We start from the raw sequence: 22,549 nt of genomic DNA on the forward strand, positions 1-22,549 counted from the left end.
ATGTGTTTGAAGGAAGAGAACTTGTTCGTGTTAAAATAAGATTTAATTCCCTTTCTCGCCGAGTTATTCTCGAAGGTTTTTTCAGAGCTAGGTGGTAAACCAAGTTGCCTACAACTTGTTTGGTAACAAGCCATCATGTCGTCAAGGTCAGTTTAAAACCTTTCATTTATCACATTTACGTCATTTTCTGGCTTTATAGTCGTACGGTTTACTTGATGTACTTACTTGTTCAGAGTTGTTCCTTTATGTTTCAAGTTGGCAAATTATTGTATCCAGGGTAACAGCAGATCCTGCTTTTGGCAAAATGTCACAATTCTTTTTTTCACCTTAAAGGTTATGGCTATTCCGTTAAGTGTCTACTAGGGTGGCAAAGAGACGATGACGATTGTGTTAAGGAAAGATATAAGCCAATCAAACTGAATGAAAAGCTTTTTCGGTGTGTGTGCGCAATTTACATTGTGTGACTTGTGTAAATTAAATGCAAAACGTAGCAATTCAAGGTGCTGAGAATAATTGCCAATCTGAATAGCAACTTGAACTTTGTGTTGTGACTCCAAAAATAACACAAGTCTTGGAAATGACTGAGATTTTAATTCATTTGTAAGTATTTTTACAATTTATGCACCTTCCTGTGGGGCTGGAAATTACATCCTTCTTTTGCTCAAACAGTGGGAGTGGAGAACAAAAACATCAAAAAGGGGAACGCAGAGAAGTGGTAACCAGAAAGATTATGGCATTGGTTGCTAAATATAGCTCAACTTACACAAATAACTTCCTTTTGATAAAACAGAGGAAATGTCAGCTTTTGTCTCTTTTAACTTGAATACAGGTCTAGTTGAACCTCCTAGCGTGACCTACTCTCCTCGTCAAACAGTTCTCCAGATTACAAAAAGTTTCAAATTCAAAGCACTATATTTGGAACCTCTTGTAAGCAACCACCTCTTAAGTGGCCGCGACCACTTCACAAATAATAGAGCCTAAATTTCATAATCTGATGTTGTATCATTATTGCATTCCTGTGTAGTACAAGAGACTGAAATTTGTCATTGGAAAGTACCAGATTCTTTCTCAAAATTGACTTTTGACATGAATAAAACATTTAAAATATGGGGTAAGTCTCTGCAGTTACCATATGCTAATGAGGCAAAATTCTGACCCAATATGGTCTAAGCTCTCATAAGCAACCACCTCCCGTAAGCAACCACTTAGGCTTGACATTTTGGGTGGTTGCTTACGGGAGGTTCGACTGTATTTAATTTTGTTCCGTCGTACAGGTATTTCATGATAGCATCTATCTAGTGCAACATTTATGCCAGAATACCTAAATAGCATTCCTCGGGTTCTGAACAGGGTTTGTACAGGTCCTGGAAAACCTGGAAAGTCCTGGAATTTTATTGTGGAATAATTTTTCCAGGGCTGGAAAGTCCTGGAAAAAGGCTACTGGTCCTGGAAAGTTCTGGAAATCTGTTAAACTCAAGTAAAAAATATGAAATGTATGGCAGACAGTAAGAAGAATTAACATTGAGATCTCGGGAGTGAAAGGGATAATGTGAATTTTAGAGTCCTGGAAAAATCAATCTGAGTCCTGGAAAAGTCCTGGAAATTTTTTTCTGGAAAGGATATGAACCCTGTCTGAAGCTTTAAAATCCTCCCAAACCCCCCCCCCCCCCCCCTGCTATGAAAGGTACCCTACAGTAGGAATTAAACTCCTTGTAAGAATTTGGTTGCTAAATATAGCTGAACCTCCTTGAGTAACTTAAAAAGAGGCAATGTCAGCTTTTTTCAGGCTTTGTTTATTTCTAATTGAATGTGGGTGTTGTGACGACAGCATCTATAAGTGCAAAAGGCCTGTTAGAATGCCTGAAATAAAATTCCTGAAGTCCTGAACATTCAATTCTTTTATGTGGGAGTGTGCCCTCAGATCCCCTTCTTTGAACCCTGTAAATACGCTCAAACCTTCACTAATGACCATACAACTCCTTTTCGTGAAACAGTCAAGGCAATTCAGCTATGATTTAGGGGCTCTGATCCTTGTCTATTTTTATGACTTAACTGGTGCAGTGTCAAAACTGCTTATACTGGCTTAAAATCATCTATGTTTTTCAGACTGCAATGATTTTACTTTTTAATTTTCATGGGGGGTCATCACAGACATTTAGGGGTACACGGTGGGTAGGAAAAAAATTTCTGATGAAGAGGTACTTTTTATCAAATCCCACCAGCTGTCCCCCTCCCCACCCCATAAAAAACGAACAGTCCCTAATGAACGATGTTTCTTTCAAAATAACAAATATAAATTGCAGTGACTGGAATAAATCAATAAATCAATAAATAATGGCAAATTGATAATAATATTGTGGAAGTAGGGTATGGTTTGCTTCAACAATCACTAAGTTAAGGGCAACCAATGTAAGTGGCAAAAAATAACATTACAAATCCAAGATTAATGTACTGCGTGTATTTATTTTGTAGACAAGAGTGATAAAGATGATTTTGGTCTTGCTAAACTTGCTTGAATGTGTTTAAAGTAAAAGGCCTACTAATGAGTTTGCCTCAGTCATTGTCATTGACAATATCAATGTTAAAACTGATGAGAGTTAGAGATTTCTCTTCACCTAGTGTTTAGTTGTTGTATGTAACTTTTATTTGCTCGGTGTGTCCATTCCTGGGTTCTCAGTACATGTGAGGGGCCCTCATGTGAGGCCATGTAAAGGGAAATTGGGCTCAATGGAAAGGCCTGGTTGAATTACATGAAAAGAATGTTTTGGACAAATAATAGACCTCATACTATTTACAGTGGTTGTAACTTAAATTGCAGATTGGGGATGAAAAAAAACAAAAAAAACACTGACTTGCATCTACTTGAAAATAATAATTTAATTACAAAGTATGTTTTTTAAACTCAACACCAGGTGGGTTGACAGTCATGTGTAAATTCACATAAAACACTTATTTATTGATTTAAGCTTATGTGTAGTCTCCCACTACCGCCAACATTCAAAGGAAAACAAGTGCACAGAAGTGGGAGATCAAAAATGATTGAACAATAACATCCAAGAGTAGTAAATTTTTAATTGAGATAACAATTCAAGACAGGCAGTAACATGGTAATGAATATGTAAATGCAGGGTAAATGAGATGATGTCTCAGTTTAGTAGAGCAGTTAGTATCCAAAGCAGGATCCAAAACCCTTGAACATCGGTCAAACAAACGGATGGCATACGTACTACAACAAGAAAACAAGAAAACATTCTTTAAAAAACGTTTAAAACAGATCTAAAAAAGTAAAATTGTCTCTAAATTTTCGACCGCCTTCTGCGGTCTTCTTCAGAGAATGATGATTTCGCGCGATTCACAGAATTTTTAATAAGCTGCATGGAACGTTATTGGTCGTTGCCCCCTAGGGAGGCAACCAGTGACGCGTAAACCCTTGGGAAGGGTGCTCTTTCATTTACGGAGTTTTTGTCTAAGAAAGAGTGCAAGGATTTTCAGAAACAGTCTTTTGTTCTTGCCGCTCACACCTGTTTCAAGAATGTTGGCGTAACTAGGATGTATATCGTGGCCGGATTCCGCATGTTGTTTAATTGCGGAATTGACATTTCCATTTTGAGCCGCGAAAACATCAGGACAGCTTTCAAACCAATACAAACATTGGGAAATGTTTTTCAAAAAGCCCAAGGACCGGCCGACAAAAGAGCAATTAAAAGGCATTGTGTACAAAGTGACCTGTCGGACATGTTCTTTCACGTATGTCGGGGAAAGCAGAAGAAATTGGAAATCTCGGGGGACCGAACACAAGCCCGGAACCAATGGAAATGTCAATTCCGCAATCAAACAACATGCTGAATCCGCCCACGATATACATCATAGTTACGCCAACATTCTTGAAACAGGTGTGAGCGGTAAGAACAAAAGACTGTTTTTGGAATCCTTGCACTCCTTCTTAGACAAAAACTCCGTAAATGAAAGAGCACCCTTCCCAAGGGTTTATGCGCCACTGGTTGCCTCCCTAGGGGGCAACGAGCAATAACGTCCCAGCTTATTAAAAATTCTGTGAATCGCGCGAAATCATCATTCTCTGAAGAAGACCGCAGAAGGCAGTCGAAAATTTAGCGACAGTTTTACTTTTTTAGATCTGTTTTAAACGTTTTTTAAAGAACTATGAGCACAGATCGCTCCAACAGTTTTATTTATAAGAAAGCATTCGTTAAGATATAAAGGGAACAAGCCGAGCCACAAAATTTTTCACTTATCGTGATATAACAAGGGTATAAATCACACAATCATGGCGTGAACATCTGACAAATCAAGAGAAAAGCCACAATTTCAAGTCCGATTTTCTTTAAGTTCAACTATCACGCAAAAATAATCCACAATACTGTTCATTGTTATCCAGCAAACGAAAGCGCGCGTGCTAAACAAACGTTTTCAGCATAGCATGATTTCCATTGACTAGTTTTGATGCAAAAAAAGCTTACATGCAATTGAGACCTGGCAAATAACTGGCCTATGTATGACACTGGCAGCTCCTAGAAAAGGTTCGTTTGATTCTCATGATGAGAGCAGAAATCGGCCCAGAAACACCAACCTTCTCTCAACTCGCAGCGACTGAATGTGTCCTTCATTGCTGTCCGCGTGTAGTCCGCGCGTTTATGACATATCCACGCGAGAGCCCTTTCTTCATATTAGGAAGTTAAATTTGATTGGTTCGGAATAATCGGCAGCATTGAACCAGAGTTAAACGCTTCTAGGTGATATGCTTCTGATGTAAACCAAAAAAAAAAAAATTTGCATAGCGCGAAAAGGCCTAGGTACGAGTTTATCGCTACAGTGTGACGCAGGACTTGTAAGTACGTGTAGCGATTTTTTCCGTAAGGTCGCGTAAGAAATAACAACAGGAGACAAAGGTAAACTATTCGTTCTTTTCATTCCTTTATTTACTCTCTTTCTATTCAACAAGATTGTGTGCTCCCTGTGAGTCAACCAAAATTAAGTACCTTTCAGTTCCACCAAGTCAAACTTCGGTGAACAGTTCACAGTAGTCGCAAGTACTACTGAAAAAAACCTGTAATTATTTCTGCTTCGACCTGTTTGTCGATTAGGTTTGACCAAAGAAGATCAAGGTATAAAGTACCTTGATCGTCTCTTGGTTCGACTCATTGTCTACGGCGTTTGCAAAAACGCGAGAGGACTGGGATGAGTTTCGTATATTGATTACATTGAAAATCTAAACATTTCAAATGAAATGTTACTAAATGAAAAGCTACCCAGTCAAGTTTGAGAGTTTTCAGCGGAAAATTGTCCAAATGGGAGCCTTGCAATAGTGGCAAAATTCCATACAAACCCTTACAATGTTGTGGCCTGTCTACCCAGTCCATACAAACTCTCTATTTTAGGTGATATTTGAAGAGCTATCATTTTGCCATTTTCCTCCTCTAAATGCCTCTATTCTTCCTTAAGACTCTCAAATTTAGTTTATCTTTCATTTGAATATCATAGTTTTTCAAACAAACGGAAAACAACCATACTCTTTCCCAGTCCTCTCACGTTTTTTGCAATGGGCTATTGAGTGTCGGAAAACCAGAACCAAAACAATTACTTACCTACTAGGCTACTCAGCAAATCTCAAACCGTAGTTAAACCAACTGCAGGACCAAAGTACAGTGGAAGCTCTCTTAAGGTTACAGTATACCTTCGGGTCGGCAATTTTCTTCAAATTTGGATTTTTGGGTCAAAATAGTGGTCGAAGAATAATCTCTAATTTCTGAAAAAAAAAATTGGAAAAGGCTAAATATTGGCGGAGAAATGGCGGTTTTACGTTTTCACCAGAAGTAAAAGTTTACCTCTTGATTGACAGCCCTATAGCGCGTATGCAATCAACCGAGACGATTTTCGCGGGAATTACCTATATGGATGTCACGAATTGACTACTCAGTTGATCAGCATTGTTGTTCTGACTACCCAGCATCTTTGGTATTAGGCGTGTCTCTATTAAGTTATAAGTAAGCACAGACCACGTTTAAACCATGGACTAGTTCGAAAAAGCGAAAACAGCGAAGAACGAATGAAAATACATCAATGAGTGAAGAAGCGAAAGTTCGCCACGCGGATGAAGCTATAGTTATCGTATAAGGCGGGCAAATATTCGTGGTAAGAGAAAAGAAAGGTTCTGTAAAAATTTCGGAACTTGACAGCAATAACAGGGATGCTGACAGAGACTCTTCTGATGAGTCCGATATCGACGAATCGTCGGACTCATTGAGACCATTTGAAATATTATCCATGCACAGCTGCCCACACACAGTTGCTCTCCGCGCTTTCTTTTGTTTCTTTTGTTTGTTAGCCCTGCTTGTTGTTGGTGCTCCTTGAGGAGCGATTTCTTTCACGGTTCCTGGAATGGGTGTATCCGTTGAACTTATCGAACAGGATAACTGTTAAACATTAAAAGTGGGATTTAATTTTTTTTAAAAATTTCCACAACTAGGAATCTTGGCATGTCCCAAACAAGAAACCCATGATATTTGTTTAATTATTCAATGCAAGTCTTGTTAGGTTTATACCACTCTTATTCCCAGTAATGCTTGTTTTAAATAATTTTTCGCTGACCATGTGACGAAAAGAAACAAAGGCGCTGAAGATGAGATATACATTTCTCCATCATGTTTCATTGTTGCACCTTTGGCGGTTTTTTTTTTTTTTTACCTTAGTTTGTGAACTTTGTTCATCAAAAAAGATCACTAAAGTATACTGTGGCACAGGGACTTTAGGGTGGAAGGCTTGTAGAGCTGCAGCCCTACCACTTTTTTTGTTATATTTATTGGGGTTGTAACCATAATGGCGCGATAAATAGTGTAACAGTGACCTGTAACGCTTGGTTGTCTTGGCCAGATTTGATACCCCTACCACAGGGCTTCAAAGTGATGCCTGCGGTCCCTGTCAGGCAAGCTACTTCGACATAGTGAGCTATTACAATATATATTTTGATATTCTTTCTAGTTTATACTTTTATATACATGCATGTATATAATGAAGGTTTACTGAGATCACACTGTAAAGAACTGGTTGTAATACTAGTCACTTCAAATTTAAACCTGCCATGTAAACCACTTGTTTACTTTTCCGAGCATATTCCTGTGTTTGAAAGGTCTTTTTATTGCTGAACGGTGTAGTGATTCAGAAACTGAGATTTGTTAGATAAAAGATTACCACCAAAAACCAGAAAAACAGAGGTTATCATTATACTATTTTAGAAAACAGCCCTAAGAAAATAGTCGCGCTGATTTGTTAAAAATCGTGTTTCTATTTAACTCGATAGAAACACGGTACATGTTTTCTATTTCTTAAATATTGCCAATTTAATGTGAGCGCTGTGTATACAGTCAGAAGCATGTTGGGGCTATATGCTTCTGATACAATGGAATCCCGATTTATCAAACCCACGATTTTTTAAACCTCCCAATAACTCGGACCAAAAGTCGTTTAAGTTGGTTTTGTTTTCCTGTAATTTTATCCCCAATATCTTAAATCTCGAACGCATGTCTAATTTACCAATATTCCCCTAGAGAGGGTCTTTCATACTCTGACTGTTTGGCGGTTCAAGCCAATTTTGAGTGCCGGTTTGCGGGTACATTCACATTTATCTTGCGGTTTACGGTTAAGAAATTATGACGCAGTAGCAAGAAATCATAAACTTTACTCGTGGTTTTCGTTGCTTGTTTTTGTGGCGACCATTGAAACATAGCGCCCAAAAAGACAGCCCCAAAAACGTTAACATTTACGCTTCGTTATAAACATCTCGAGCTATCATTGTGTCTGTGAATAGTCCATTAGAAGTCAAAACTTTTTGTTCGCTGGTTCCCGAATGGAGTTAGAAACAATATTAATTCATTCTGTCATTACGATCTTGTGGTCTTTAAGTTGAATTGCGAGTAGAAATACGATTATTTAGCTAACATCTCGTAAAAAATTTGTTAACTGTTAAAAGATCGATCGTGCTGACACTAGCATTTTGCTTTTGCTTCTCAATGACTGGATTTGTACTTTCACAGATTGGGATTGTAACAGGTTTAACTATTATATCATGACTTTTATTTGTACATTTTAACAATCAAATGTCACTGTTAATTATATCTGATAATAGTTTTAATTTAATATCCAACAGGGCGCATTTGCATTTAAACGAGCTTTTGGTCATAATATCCGATATGTGGAGAAATAAAGTTTTGTTAACCTACAGTGTTCTACTAGTAATCTATCTTTTAGTTAACTTTTAGGAAAGAGTCCATTAGGTGATGTTGTTTACCATTGTAATGTTAAACGATAAGTATTGTGCGTGATCCTTATATAAGATTGAAGCCTCGTTAAGCTCATCTTTACTTCCGTAGGGTAGATTTTGCAATGTTGGCATTGTACGGTTAGTTGTATAATCAGGTAAGTTATTTTAATGTTTATTTTTGAACTACGTCTGTGAAATTAAGTAAGGGTCGAGAGAATCCCTCTTCATTTATACTAATGATTTATTTGTAAAATTGTTGAGGCAGTTGTATTCTCGGTCAATTCTTGATATTAGGTATGAAAATCCTTGAGAATCAATTATCCCTGATTCTTTTTTAAGGTGGCTGACAACAGTTTCCACTCTTTACATCAGTTATATCTTGATGGATCAATTCTACCACTCTTTGTCAGATGCTGCTGCAACAGTGGTATCACACATATGCCCTATCATTGGTAAACAAGTTGTAGTCTTTTTGCAAATAAAGCATGTTAACACAGTAACAGTGTGAAATAAAAAAAAATTCTTTATTTTCGCTTTAAGGATGTAATTAAAAAACGAGCTCCGTGTATCGTAGAAATGTTATTAGCATGACAAGATACAACGTTTTGCAAAATTCATAAAACATTTCGCCCTCCACACGATTTTTTTAAACTTTGTAAAAAGATGTATCTTAAGGCATTTTTATCACATTGCAATAATAAATAGTTGATGTCGCTAGTCTAGAGTTTTAAGTTATAAGCACTTAAGGTAAAATTAAACGTGCTATAGGTTTATACTGTTGATTTAGTACCCTATTGTGACCCAAAGATGACCAAAAATTGTTCACAAGCGATTGGGCATTTGCTTCAAACAATATTGTAAAATCACTCGGGAAAAAGTGGTAGTATTGATCTGTCAAACGATAACTGCTTTTAAAAGGGACGAAAACTCTTGCCAGCCATCTTATGAAAGTCAAGTTGGGTTCGTTGCTGACTCTCTCGAAGGGTAACAACTTTTCGGGTTATGTTACTTCGAATCCGTCTATCATTTTTGTGTCGGGATCGCCATCTGAAATGGTTTCAATTAACATGTTAAATCCAGGTTATTCAAGACATATCCGTGAGGCCGAGACCTATTTAACGCTTCTACGACAAATTGGCAGATCTGGGCATTTCGTACCAGCTTATTGCTGAATTGGATACCAGCCTTAAACTGGAAGCGGATAGCGTTGACCAACATCTGCGCATCTAATTCCGGCGGTTTCACATCCCCCGCTGGGATGATTAAGTATGGCTGTCGCCATGACCTGTCATATACACGGCTAGGTCGGTTTTGCTCTTTGAAGTTAATCCAAAGCAAATTCTTGCCATTGCCGTACGTGTAATATAAATCAATTATCGCATCTTCTTTGTTGAATGGCAAGTCCAGTTTGAGCTGCCTGTCTGAACCGTGCGAGACGATGATAGGGTACTCCCTCGACGAGGGAAAGAGTTTGTCGTCTAGGTATGGCCCACAATTCATAATGATCTGAGTTTGTTGTGACTTCTTGAAGATCAGCTTTTTACAGTAAAAAGTGGACCATCCTTCCATCAACTTGCGTTGTTGGGAATCTTTTAGACAAGTTCTGCCGCCATCACACAAGAAGAAGCGTACTTCGTTCTGTAGAGCACCAGTGATGATGACATCATGTGGCCCCAGGCGAATGTCGGCCACTCCACCTGATCCAACTCCAAGAACCACTGCATTGAGACTCTTCCAGTCACCTCCACCTATAATGGTGACTTTTCCTGTGCCTTGGGTGAACTTGTTAGCTACGATAATGCTTCCAGAAGATTTTCCGCCAAGTTTGTAAGTTTTTCCTCTTGTTTTCGCAAGGACAATATTCTGACCATTTCCAACATCAATTTCGGCGCCCACGTCAGAAGGGAGAGATGTCGAATCAAGGATTGTGTCGAACTCTTGTCCAAGAGCAGTCTCAAGGTATTTCAAATGCTCGTACAGGATTCTTATTGTATCTTTTGTTGTCGTGCGGCTAAATTCTTGATCGTTTTTTCGAAAGAGCATTAACGGGAAACGTTGGGCAAAGTCTAAAATGAGGTCAAATAAATTTGATGATATTCCTCTCTTAAGCTTGTTGCCCCATTCGTGGTCAATAAGTACAGTTCGTGGAGGGCTTGATTTATCCTTGAATACCAGTTTATCGTCTTCAATGCTTGCTGTCAAATCATCAATACTAGTTATGGACTCAAAACGTAACTGATTTCCATTGTCGTCTTCCTTAATTGTAGCCATGCTCCCTGTTGTTGTATATTTAATTCTAAGTACTTTAGCTTGATTTCTCTTCATGGAATTAAAATTGGAACCAGGTCTATAGATTAACTTTCTGTCAGCGGTATCCTTTGAAATAGTCCCCAAATTTTTTTCTTTGTCGCCTTCTACTGGAACAATCTCAACAGTATTCAAAAGAACGTCTGCATGATCATCTTGTAGAACGTCGATGTGAAGTTCTTTTTCGGCCTCTTTCCAGTCTCCATAAATGGTTGTTTTGCATCGGATGGTTCTTCCGTCATCTCCCATAATGACGGAAATCGTCAAATAATCCACCACAACAGGACCATGGAGTACATAGGTGTCTGCACCCGGACCACCAATCAACCGGTGTCTTCCACGAGTACTGACGAGGGTGTCATCTCCACCTTTGGCTTCAATAGTTGTTTGTCCACCGACAGCCATAAGAAGGTTCTCTTTGTCACTTCCAACGATTTTTTTGCACGACGAGAAGCTGATCACATTCATCGCATTTACCAACCTCAAACTTCCTTTAGGTGGTTGGAAAGTTAGAAACCCTTCATCGTGTTTATACTTTTGGTATATATTAATAGTGTCAATCTTGTATTCCTCGTCTTCATAATACTTAAAGGAAATGGTACTTTTAGTATCTTTGCCAAGACTGATAGAATAGCTGCGATGTCTGTTAACGAGTCTTCTCGGCAATACCGTTACACCTTTCTCAGTTGAAATCGGGCCACTGAAAAAATCCGAATGGCTGAGAATGTACCTACTTGCGCCATCATAGTATTTAGCATCTATGTTAATATCTTGATCGTAATTCCGACCGGGTTCAGGAGGTCGCACCTCAACAGTTTGAATGTTTTTCAAGTAAACAACATGAGTAGAAAAGCGGGAGAACGACCCAGTATTGACTATGTTATCAATATTTCTTAAATCCCATTGGCCGTAATAATTATTTTCAGTGTGTAATTCTGTAGGGAAAGTCATATATTGGATAACAAGAGTGTTGTCACCTCCACCACCAACAATGTATTTCGTCCAGTTGTAAAGGCCACCATGTCTAATTCCGGGTGGTGCGTTCTCTTCCGTCTTCTTTGTGTAATGATACCAGTTTATTGTCGATCCGATGGAAACAACATTGTTTCCTTCGCCAGTGTACACCACATCACCAAGGCCGTACGAAACATCGATAACATTGTGGTCATCACTACCAATGACAGTTGTTGGAACGTAGTTAGACAAGAGTGCTAAATTGCCTGGTCGTGCAGCAGAGATTTTCTCAAATTCATCGAATAAGAAACTTCTACGAAAAGCACATACTAATAGTGCTTCCACTTTCCTCCTTCCGGAGTAACGTAGACGTCCATTACTGTAGGACACCAAACTTCTAGGAATACTACTAACGGCATTTCTGGCAACTCGCACCGATGATGTAGAGACTGCATAAAAAGATATCCCATCGCAAAAATACTTCACACCAGTTTTCTCTGCTAAAAACCACAACATTTTACTTTTTAATTCGTTAGCGTTGCCCAGCGATACGGGGTTTTTCCGGTTGAAAAGGTCTACAAATTTCTGTTTAAGATTGCCGTTCGAAGAAAGGAAAGCTGGCTTGTGAATGAGTTCATTGAAGCCGTCCGGCCACCCAGGAAAACAGGATCCCAGATTAATTCCTGATCGTCCTTTTTGGGAGCCTGAGGTATATCCAATATCCAAATATATTCCTTTTACTGGTGATATCCTTGAAGGATTGCGGCAGTTATAAGCTTCCCATTCTGGCCCCAATGTGACATAATTTCCATTCCAAAGGTCTTCGTTATAGATCAAAGGTCTACCAGATAGTTCTAAAGTATCTTCTCCCTCTTGACCTTCGCAACGTGAGTCGACAGCAGGCTCACAGTCACTGATAATATCGTCACCTTTCCCGCCCAAAAGAGTGTCCCTTCCTGTTCCGCCATTAAGATAATCATTACCCGGTCCACCAAATATGGTGTCGCTTCCCCCTCGTCCAAACAATATGTCATCTCCCTCTTCACCATAAATTTGATCTGGACCAAAACCAGCTACAATCTCATCATCATTTGCTCGACCCCGCAAAGTTTTACCCAAAGATGTTGCATCAACTAAAGCTACTCGATTGTTCTTGTTGTTAAAATCTGCTCTCGCTCTGGCACTTAAACACCTTGTAACGGTTTTCATCTCAGCTTGGAGTGTTTCCTTGTCAGCTTCTATGCCTGCAACATCTGCATCTACATAGTAAGTGAAGATGTCAAATCCCCTTTGCTGATATTCGTCTGCCATGTTATTCAGATATGTTTGAAATGCATCCGATTTTACGTAGGTATCAAATTCATCGTGTACTCGTTGTGCAGTTGTTCTGAAGTCGACCAAATCAGCAAAGAAACCAAGAATTGTATTAACAACTTGCAAAATCGTACTAATCAAACCTACGACTGGCCCCAAGGGTGGAAATACAATATCTAAAGCTACACCTATTCCGTCCAGAATAGCCGTAATTCCATCAAAAGCAGCCATGACTCCATAGATTACCGCTTTACCCACCAGGCCTTGTTTAGCAGCATCACTTGCAGCAATAGCATTCTTTGCCATTGCCACAACACTCGTACCAACTGATATGGCACCTCCAATAAAAGACCCAAAACGCTTAGTCTGTTCCAGTAACTTTACACTGGCTTGGGTTACTTTTTCCAAAATCTTGTTTTCAACCCTCTTCCCAACAAATGTCACAACACTTTTCATTCCACTGGCAAGACCAAAGCTCCCTTGAGCAACTCGAAGTCGACCGTTTCTCGTCATTTCATTATATTCACCCTCTGTAATTGAACCCTGTGCTCTTAAATCGCGAGCTCTCTTTATCATATCACTTCCAGCTGCAGTATCAATCCCTCCCTGAGCCAGACTAAAAGCAGTGGTAGACGTCTCAACACCGATGCCAACCTTACGTAAAATTCTACCAGCTACTTTTTTTGATGAAATCCTTTCATTTTGCTGAGCTAATTTCTTTTGGGTATTGAAGTTCTGTTGAGTCAATCTCTGCTCGTCACCAACACCTGGAAGTTCTTTGATCTTGTCAAATGATTCTGACACAACCATTTCTTGGATGTTACTTACTCCGCTTCTCTTTGCACGAAGTTCTAATTCAGGCTCTATGTTATTTTTGACAATTTTTTGAAAGTTTTCATCTCTGAGTTCATCGACTGTAATTCCTTTCTGTAACTTGTATTCTAGAGCATCGTGTTTGTAATTTAAGCTTTTCATCGTTCCTAGAAGCAAAATATAAACGAGGAATTTATGATACTTTTAGTGCTAGAGTAAAGACAGCCAAAAGCTCTTCTTCAAACCAAACTATATGAAGTTTTTATGTTTCTAACTTGTCATAAATAATTACTCTTAGCTTATTCTATTCTCTTAGGGCCTCACACAATACCATTTTTTAGTGAAGTGCGCCCCCTGTATAAATACTGTTATTAATGTATTCCTATTTTGAATGGAATTCTTGATTGACCTGTATGATTCTAAACAAAGTGGCAGCCTAAAGTGAAAGAGGAAGGAGATGATGACGATGATGATGATGATGATGATTTTGGCGTACGTTTGGTTTCAGTCGTATTAAGTTAAGTGAATTTAAAAACTACTTACTTAAACATTTGCTCCTTGCCGATGTTATGCTATGACTAAATGCATTGATACGTTGATTACCTTTCGTTAACTCTTTGACATCTTGAGGGAGACCAGCCATAAAACCACCAAAGGTGGATCCTGCTCCTGACATGTAGTTACTGTATCTTATCAAGTCGTTCTCTGTTTCACTCCCTTCTCCAGTTAGCACCAGACCTTTGAGGCCCACGTCCTTTATTGGATCTGATTGTTCTTCTTGAAGTTCTGGCAGATCAGTACCTTAAACAAAATGAGTATTCCCACAAATCGTGACAAAATCACATGGGCCAATGGGCGCACACACCGAAATAAGCTTGAAACAAAGAACAGAAACGTAAGCAAGTAACAAACCAATCAGCTTACCTATGGTCATCATATTTCTCTTTCCATTTAGTGCATCATCAAACTGCGTCAATATTGTGTTGAAGTCAGGGTCAGTCTGCAACTCTTCCAAACTTTGAAAAAAGGAATCGTCTACTTGCTTTCCCTGAGTAGCACTTTCTTCTCTCAATAAAGCAGTCAGGCTTTGAACAACGACTTTTGGCTCAAAAGAACCCCTTCTGTTTTTCCAAGAAGTTGAGACTTCGTTGCACAGGGTGTTAGACAAGTTGTTGAACCATTTAACTTGCAATGATTTGGTGAACAAATCGTCATTTCCTTGTTCATCATGTTTAGCGGAACTATGTTTGGCAGCCTCAATAAACTGGAAGATGTTAAACAGAAATTGTCAAGTGCATCAGTCTCTTATCAGTCTTAATCCCCAAGACCTTTTAACGCATCAACCCTCTTACAGATAAAATAATAAATTACAAACAGAATGCACCGGGGAATTGCAAACAGCATATGTGTCATTCAGTAGCTAAGCATGGGTCTGGTTATTTTGTTATAAATATGGGTTATTAGCCAAGCTTGTTCAGTGAGGTTGGCTGGATACTGCCGAATCCTTTTTGTATGTGTTTATGTAAGACGCAGTCGAAGCTCACAAACACGAGAGAAAAACGAGCCTTTTTCACCGAATAAGCTTGGTCTTATATGGTATGCCCTATGTACCACTGGGCATTCCGGGATTGAATGTGAGTGAGTGTTATATGGTATTAACGACACACTTTTCCTGCTGGAAACAGCTTGTAATCCCGAGTGGGAAAGATGGCACGATCTTACCCGCTAGGGTAGACATTTACAACACAGTATTTGGTTCATCTTGCCCGCTTCTGGAACTACCCATGCACTAACAACTGTTACTACAGTTGAGGCTTCAGTCTTATAATTTTATTTTAGTTTTAATGGGCATACAAGGAGAGAAAATATCAAAGTTTATCAACACAAAGCAAAATTGACCTTTTCGCTTCGTTTCTATGTCAAACTAATAATAACTGCTGTAACAGCTATTCCTAGAATGAAGGGAATTCATGCCTGTGCTTTCTTACAGAAAAATCATTTCTTAGGAAGAGCAAGTAGTTTCAGCAATGGGTATTAGTAACAGTTCGAGTCAAGTCCCTCCGACCAAAATCAAAGGGTTGATATATGTACTTTTTGTTCTTGTTTTTTAGACGGAGCATATTGAAATTAGTTCTTAATGATTGTTCCAAGACACAGCGACAGAATTTGAATAATGTGCTTCACATTTTCAATTTGAGTTCAAAGCCTTGTAATCGAACGATCTATTGTAACAGCTCAATTACTGCATGCTTCAGTTTATTGGCATAATAGGTTTTAATTCAACAAGGCTAGACCACTAAATTTTAGGTTTCCATCGATGCAAATTTTGGATTTGATTTGTGGAATAATAAATCGCAGGGCTTTATTGACGAAAAAGCTCAGAACTAAATGACTTGAACACTAAAGGCGTGAACACATCTGAGGAATTCTATCAGGTTTAAATTAGACACGGTTGTCCTTACGAATTTGCGTTCGCATTTTCTTTATAGCATAGTGATATCTATTTTTTGTATGGCCTGAGTTCAATTGCTTTACACAGCAAACAAGAAAGGTAAAGAAAAAGTCCTTTGAATTGGGTCTTACATTTAAATGCAACCGTCACTGAATAGAGGCAGGGAAACAAGGACCTCCCGACAGAATGGATATGTTACATGAGCTTGGCAAGAACATAACATGAGTGTCAAAAGAGTATGAAACTGGCCTTATAACAGCACAGTAATTTAGAAGTGAAACGCTGTAAAAGGAAAACAAAACAAGTAAACTAAACTGCAAAAATGTAAGAAACTTCATGTTTCAATAACACTGTGAGGAAATTAAGATGACAGCGTTAGAAAGAATGACATGAATTTATCGTGATAACCGTGAAAATAATAATGCAATTCACTGGGAGTATTATACAGAGAACAACGAACAAAATGTTTTCGAGCATTTGCAAAATGCGACACCTCCCTTACTTTGTTCCTTTGGAACGAAATTATGAATCTAAAATGAATCTACAAGAAGCAACCGACGTTTTGGTTCACCACAAAAGTATGCAAGACAGGTGTTAAACTGTCTCCTTATCGAGGTTTTAGCTTGGTACCTGGTTTCAAGTATCCTCCTCTAACAAATCAAACTCTCAATGCGGAGGTTCTTCAAAAACACGGCAGCTCTGTATCGATGCATAATTTTTTTCGCTTTCAAAATACTTTGATTCAAAGGCAGTCTTCACACTATGCCAGACTGAGAAATTTGAAAACGCAGCTTCATTTCTACGATTAGGCCTACCATCCACACTAATCTGTCACGAAAACGGAGCTTTTCGAAAACGTTCTTCAAACTAGGGGAATTTGAAAACGCGAGCTTTTCGTTTTCGTTTTCGTGTGGACAGAAAAAATTTTGAAAAAGGAACTTTTCGAAAACGATGGCGTCACGATTATCATGTGATTTCTTTGACCGAGTTTTTCTCAACCACAACTCCAAAATGACCGGCGATATATTGTTGCGTTTTAAAATTCCTCCGGCGCAGTGTGGGCGGAAAACATGTGATTCGTTTTTAGAGTGAAACCTCCGTTTTCACATTCCTAGGCATAGTTTGGACGAGTCCTTAAGATACGGAAAACGTTTGCATCAAGGTTAAATACACGTGGAAACACGAAGAATGAACTTTCAGGAGAACAAAATAACCGACTAATTGAATCTAGTCATCCTGCGGCGAAAGATTGAACTCTTACACTTTTTTCTTTTCCAAACTGCTATTTTCTTTCCTTCCACTGCTTACTGAAAAATATCTTACAGCACCTTCATTATTTTGTCTTTCTTGGATTTCTAACTCCCAGGAGTTGCTTGAAAAGGGAAAAACTGAAATTCAAGAAGCGTTAACAATTTCGTTATTATGATATTGGATATCCAAGGCAGCGTTAACTCCATAGATGATCAATTTTCAGAAAAATTTCATTAGATGTGTTTAGACGAGGCGATGAGGACATGCCTTTAACGTGCTTATGATGAAATTTTAGGATGCACTATGCAGTTCTTGAAATATATCATACCACCAAAGAGCTATCTTGAGTTTCTTTATCTCCAAATTCTGGCTTTTAAACGCGTGTTGGAAAATATACTTTCTTGTCCAGTCTTGTTTGATCCATAATCACTGACGGTTGAGAATCACTTTGATTTTTCAGTTTAAGACACGACACGCTACTTGAAAGATGATGACATTGTTTTGTGATAAGTTACTTATGATATTTTGTATAAACTGTTCCTGTACAAGGTAAAACCGAAGAAAACACTTTTCATTGTTACAGATTTTTTTGATCCTTTCCGGTAATGACGCTAACGCTCAAAGTGTCTTTAACAATTTTAACGCTATTTTCAAGGCTTGTCATGTATCACACTGTGGTCACAAAACAAAGAAGACATGCATTTTTAGAACAAGGACTATATTTGTAAATACCAAAACTCTAATACCACATGTCTAACGAATATAGAACACATATAACCAAAACAAACAGTGCAGTAATATAAATAAAGACTCGCTAACTTATCAATTACAAGGTAACAAAAAGCCGGTGACATTGTGTGAAAATACGCATCAAATTAGTTTTACCCTAAATGAAAACAATAGTAACAAGAGATCACTGAACTTACCGTAAGTGTAATAAAGAGGGCTATTAACCACCGAAATATTTTCAAAAGTGTCGCAAATTGCGACATCTTCCTCACTCTATTTTGCTCACTGGGAACAAATTTAAGAATGTATATACGTACCGTAAGATTCACCCTTAGATAATTCTTAGAATTACACGTAACTACGGCTCATCGCATTCGATGATGGTATTCCTGCAGGTGTCATATTGTTCGACGTTTGGTACCGGCTGTTTATAAGTGGTAGTCTCCCACTGTTAAATCTTTTAATGCAGCCTAACGCAAATAATATTTCTCTATAGCTAGCATAACACTGTAAAATTTTCCAGGTGTAACTGAGTTCCTCTCCGCTCTAGGAATCACAGTTCACTATTCAAACGTTAGAAATCCCTCGCTTCAGGATCATTTGGCATACTCCAAGAAGTACAGAAATTCAATATGCGAGAAAAATGAAAAACAGGGGGGAACCACTTTCAGTTTTCTTTGAAATGCCGGTAATTCAGGATTTTAGCAATTACCAGGAATTACAAAAAAAAAGCCTGAAAATGCCTCAAGGGCCGCCTTCTAAATAGATAGTATGTATAAACACGTTGATTTATTTGAACAGTGGTGTGAGTTCTTAATAAAAGAAAAAAGCCTCTAAACGTTTAAATTAAGATTACTTCAGAACATGTTAAAGACTTGAAACTGCAAGCATGCTGCCATTTCATGATTCTTAAGTCATAATGAAAAGATTGTGGTCTTGGTTTGAAAATTTTAAACCGTGTGTTGAAAAATACCCTGCGTAACTATCGTAGTATTTTATTTCGATTATGATTACATCCTATTAGTTGCAATATCTTAATTGTCCAAGATTATCCTTTGTTGGGGTCCTGATTACCATCAATTGTTCACCAGCTTGGGGATAGTCTCTGACGGTTGTAAATAACACTGTGGTTTATCAGGTTAATAGAGCTCAGTCACGGTTTGCGCATATTGAAAAGTTTAGCCTCAATTTTTCAAATTCGTCGTTTGTCATCTGTGTTAATCTTCTCCATCCTTAGCCATCCTTGTTCCTTTATGGTTTATCATTATCTCTTTGGTGTTTTTCTATCTTATTAAACTGTTATTTTCAGGTTTCCTACCATTTAAAGATAATTTTGTATGTGGCCAAAATAACTCAAAATACCGTGACTGCACAGCCCATACTTCATGAATCAGATTCACATTGTTTGATAAAAAAGCTTCGTTTGGTATGACGGTGTTTCTCTACACAGAAAACAGAGGAAACAAGTGCTCTAACTTTACAGATTTGGTTGATTCAGTCCGAACCTTGTATGAACACTGAAAGAGGTTTTTAATTGATTTCAGTTAATGCCCTTTTCAAAGCATATCGTTTCTCAGAGTGAGAGAAAAGGCAGAGCTGAAAGTATGAGATAATTATAGATAAGATCTATCTAGAAACAAGCGAAAAAACAGTGGAATTCTGAAATAATCGCACTGGCTTTCGTTCAGTTTGATTGTTAACTTTAAACAAGCCTTGAAATCTGATTGGCTGTTTTGTTTTAGTGTTTCATTCTTATTGGCTTAAAAAAAGATACCATCTATAGAAAAAAAATACTGGGATTCGTGAATAAATTGCACTGTTGAGAACCAATCAGATTGCGAAATCACAAGTGATTTCAAAATGAATGTAGTAAAAGAAAAAATAATGCACTGCATATTGGTGTAATAAAATAAATGACAGACAAACTTTGAAAGTGGCATCAAATTACATGAACATGACAAGAAATAACTTCCCGTTTGCAAGGAAAGGAAAAGATGTAACCATCGATATAGTTTCCACTGGATAATTAAAATGCGAGATCCCAGAGCCGTATCCAGAAAAAAAAAAAAATGACCGCATGAGGCAATGTCCATGAAGAAATTATGAGTGAGGCAATATCCATGGTTAAATTCTCTTTCCAGGTATTTGGAATGTTTATGATGACTATAAACAACAAAAACGAAAGAAAATGACTGAGGCCTAGATCTACCCAACTAGTTAAGGAACAGATACAAATTAAAGGATTTAATGCATGGAATCACATTAGTCATATAAGAAAGAGCAAAAGAGCTATTGGTCAGTATTTACCTTCTTTGACAACCCAGGTGTTTTACTGTTTTATATGTGGTACCTGGCTATGGTAATTTATGTTTGTCACTTTAAGGTTATAACGTAAAGAAGGGTTTTGTTTTTCTTTCCTAAAATATGGTTGCTCAAGAGCGGACAAGCCGCACTTGAAGTAAACTTTCGCCGGAACATTTCGCCCGCCCGAAAATATCGCATCGTCCCGGCTAGCAGCCCCTGGGTCTTCGAGGATGGTTTCTATCGAATTTAAGTACGAACGGCTTTTAGAGCGCCCCTTCTAATAGGGTGTTTAATAAACATAAACTCAATCTACCCCTAACCCTAACGAAACAGCTTGACTAAATCTTAGCCCTGTATGAAATTGGCTTCCAAAACCGTGATGAGGTCTATTCAGATGTAGCGGACAGTGCTGGTTAAAGGCATTCATGTCTGGTATTTACTTTCGGCAAGTGCTCCATGATAATGCTCTAAAGTTCCGAAAATAGCCACATTCGGAAAGTAGTAGATCCAACAAGCTGAAACAAATCTGATATTTGTGTTAGATGGCCCTTATTAGGTCTTATCACAAAGTTTATATTACTGAAGAGGGACAACTGATTTTCGAGAAAATTTGTCCCTTCTTCTCTCTATCTATTTGAAAGCAAGTTATTTAAAAATGAATCGTCCGACAAGTGGTAGCTGTTAAGCTGCCCAAAAATGGCGACAAACGGAAGTTTAATTTCCAACCTCAGAAAGTACGCGATAAGAAGCAGTTGCTAAAATCGGAAAGTAGGTAAAAAGGTGAAGTCTGCATACGAGCCAAGTGGCCCATCTGGCCGGGACTTATCCCGTTTTTTGTAGCATGAAGCGACTAGGAGTATTTCTACTCCCCCTGGATGGGATGCTAGTCCATCGCAGAGTTACCCCTAGTATTAAGCTCGCCGGTACCCATTTATGCACCTGGGTGAAGAAAGGCACTGTGAGAGTAAAATGTTTTGCCCAAGAACACGAGGCAATATCCCCGGCCAGAGCTCGAACCCTGACTGCTCGATCCGGAGACAAAGCGCACTAACCATGAGGCCACCGCACCTCCGACAAAATCGGAAAATAACGAGGGTTATTACTCAATTTTTGTCTGTGCCTAGTTTCATGCAAAATATGGACCATTTGGTTTCAAACGTTAAAAGGCGTCGCAAGAGGAAGAATGGGAGGTTGATTGTATTTTCAGAGGACTTACCATTGTATCCTGGATGTCTCTCTTGTCTTCCTCCTCGGATCACACCAGAAGCCGTATGTTACCACAAGCACTAAGGAAGCTGTAACGGAAGTAAACATAGGACTAAACCAGGACAACTTATCGTTGAACTCTTAACTTGATCTACCAAGTACCGTTGTGCAGACTTGGTAGAATTCAGCAAAACGCCTCCCGCACGGTTCGCGTGATCAAAGACTGAGGCAGCCTTGTAAACCGGATCAGAACCAATCAAGGTGGTCGATTGCTGGCCAATGTGGGGACAACAATATGTTAACGTTGAAAGTGAAACAATTTTACCATTCCAGTCTGGGAGCTGGTTGGCTGTTCACTTCTAAATCCTCATCGTCAAGAATCATGCCATCGGCGCAAATCTGAAATAAAAGCTCTTTCCGCAAGATTCGGTTAGTTGTTAACATAAATTGAATACATCCGCTGGCTAACATGAAGTTCTTGATCACATTTTCTGACAGTGCTCCAAATGGGTTTGCCATTCTTATTTTGTGACAACCCATGAAGTTATCACTAGAAAAATTGCACACCTTGGATTTTCATAGGAAAATCCGGGTTGTACATTTGAAATTATACAACTAAGATTTTTGTCGTAAAAAATCAGAGTTGTACAGTCATTTTGAAAACAAACAAGAATCCAAGTTGTTACTTTGAAATTATACAACTTGGATTTTTGCAATATAGAAATCTGAGGGCAGGCTAGAAACCGTTACTATGTCTGTTGTTTATTTGGTTAGAGAAATTTTATTTTTATCAAGGGAAAGTCAGAGAAAAGCATTGTTCTGGACCTCTAGTTTTGACTCTAACTCAAATCCTTGCATTGTGGGTAACAAATCATGTTTGGAATTCAAGACAGAATTGATGTTAAATACATTTATCAGAATTATTTTTAATATGTTTATGTTTT

The 22,549-nt window shown here is 38.4% G+C and overlaps 1 protein-coding gene across 1 annotated transcript; it reads right to left on the reverse strand.

The window, feature by feature from the left end:
- Positions 1-8,900: 8,900 nt before the first annotated feature.
- LOC145499880 (uncharacterized) lies at positions 8,901-19,454 on the reverse strand. Its single transcript, XM_081479403.1, has 4 exons — positions 18,293-19,454; positions 14,588-14,927; positions 14,267-14,464; positions 8,901-13,830 (listed from the first exon to the last, which is right to left on the reverse strand). Exons 1-4 carry the CDS (start codon positions 18,356-18,358, stop codon positions 9,338-9,340), a joined length of 5,097 nt encoding a protein of 1,698 aa, XP_081335529.1. The 5' UTR covers positions 18,359-19,454; the 3' UTR covers positions 8,901-9,337.
- Between the last annotated feature and the right edge of the window lie 3,095 nt (positions 19,455-22,549).

This window comes from Orbicella franksi, chromosome 10 (genome assembly GCF_964199315.1).
Source record: "Orbicella franksi chromosome 10, jaOrbFran1.1, whole genome shotgun sequence".
In the NCBI taxonomy this organism is placed as follows: domain Eukaryota; kingdom Metazoa; phylum Cnidaria; class Anthozoa; order Scleractinia; family Merulinidae; genus Orbicella; species Orbicella franksi.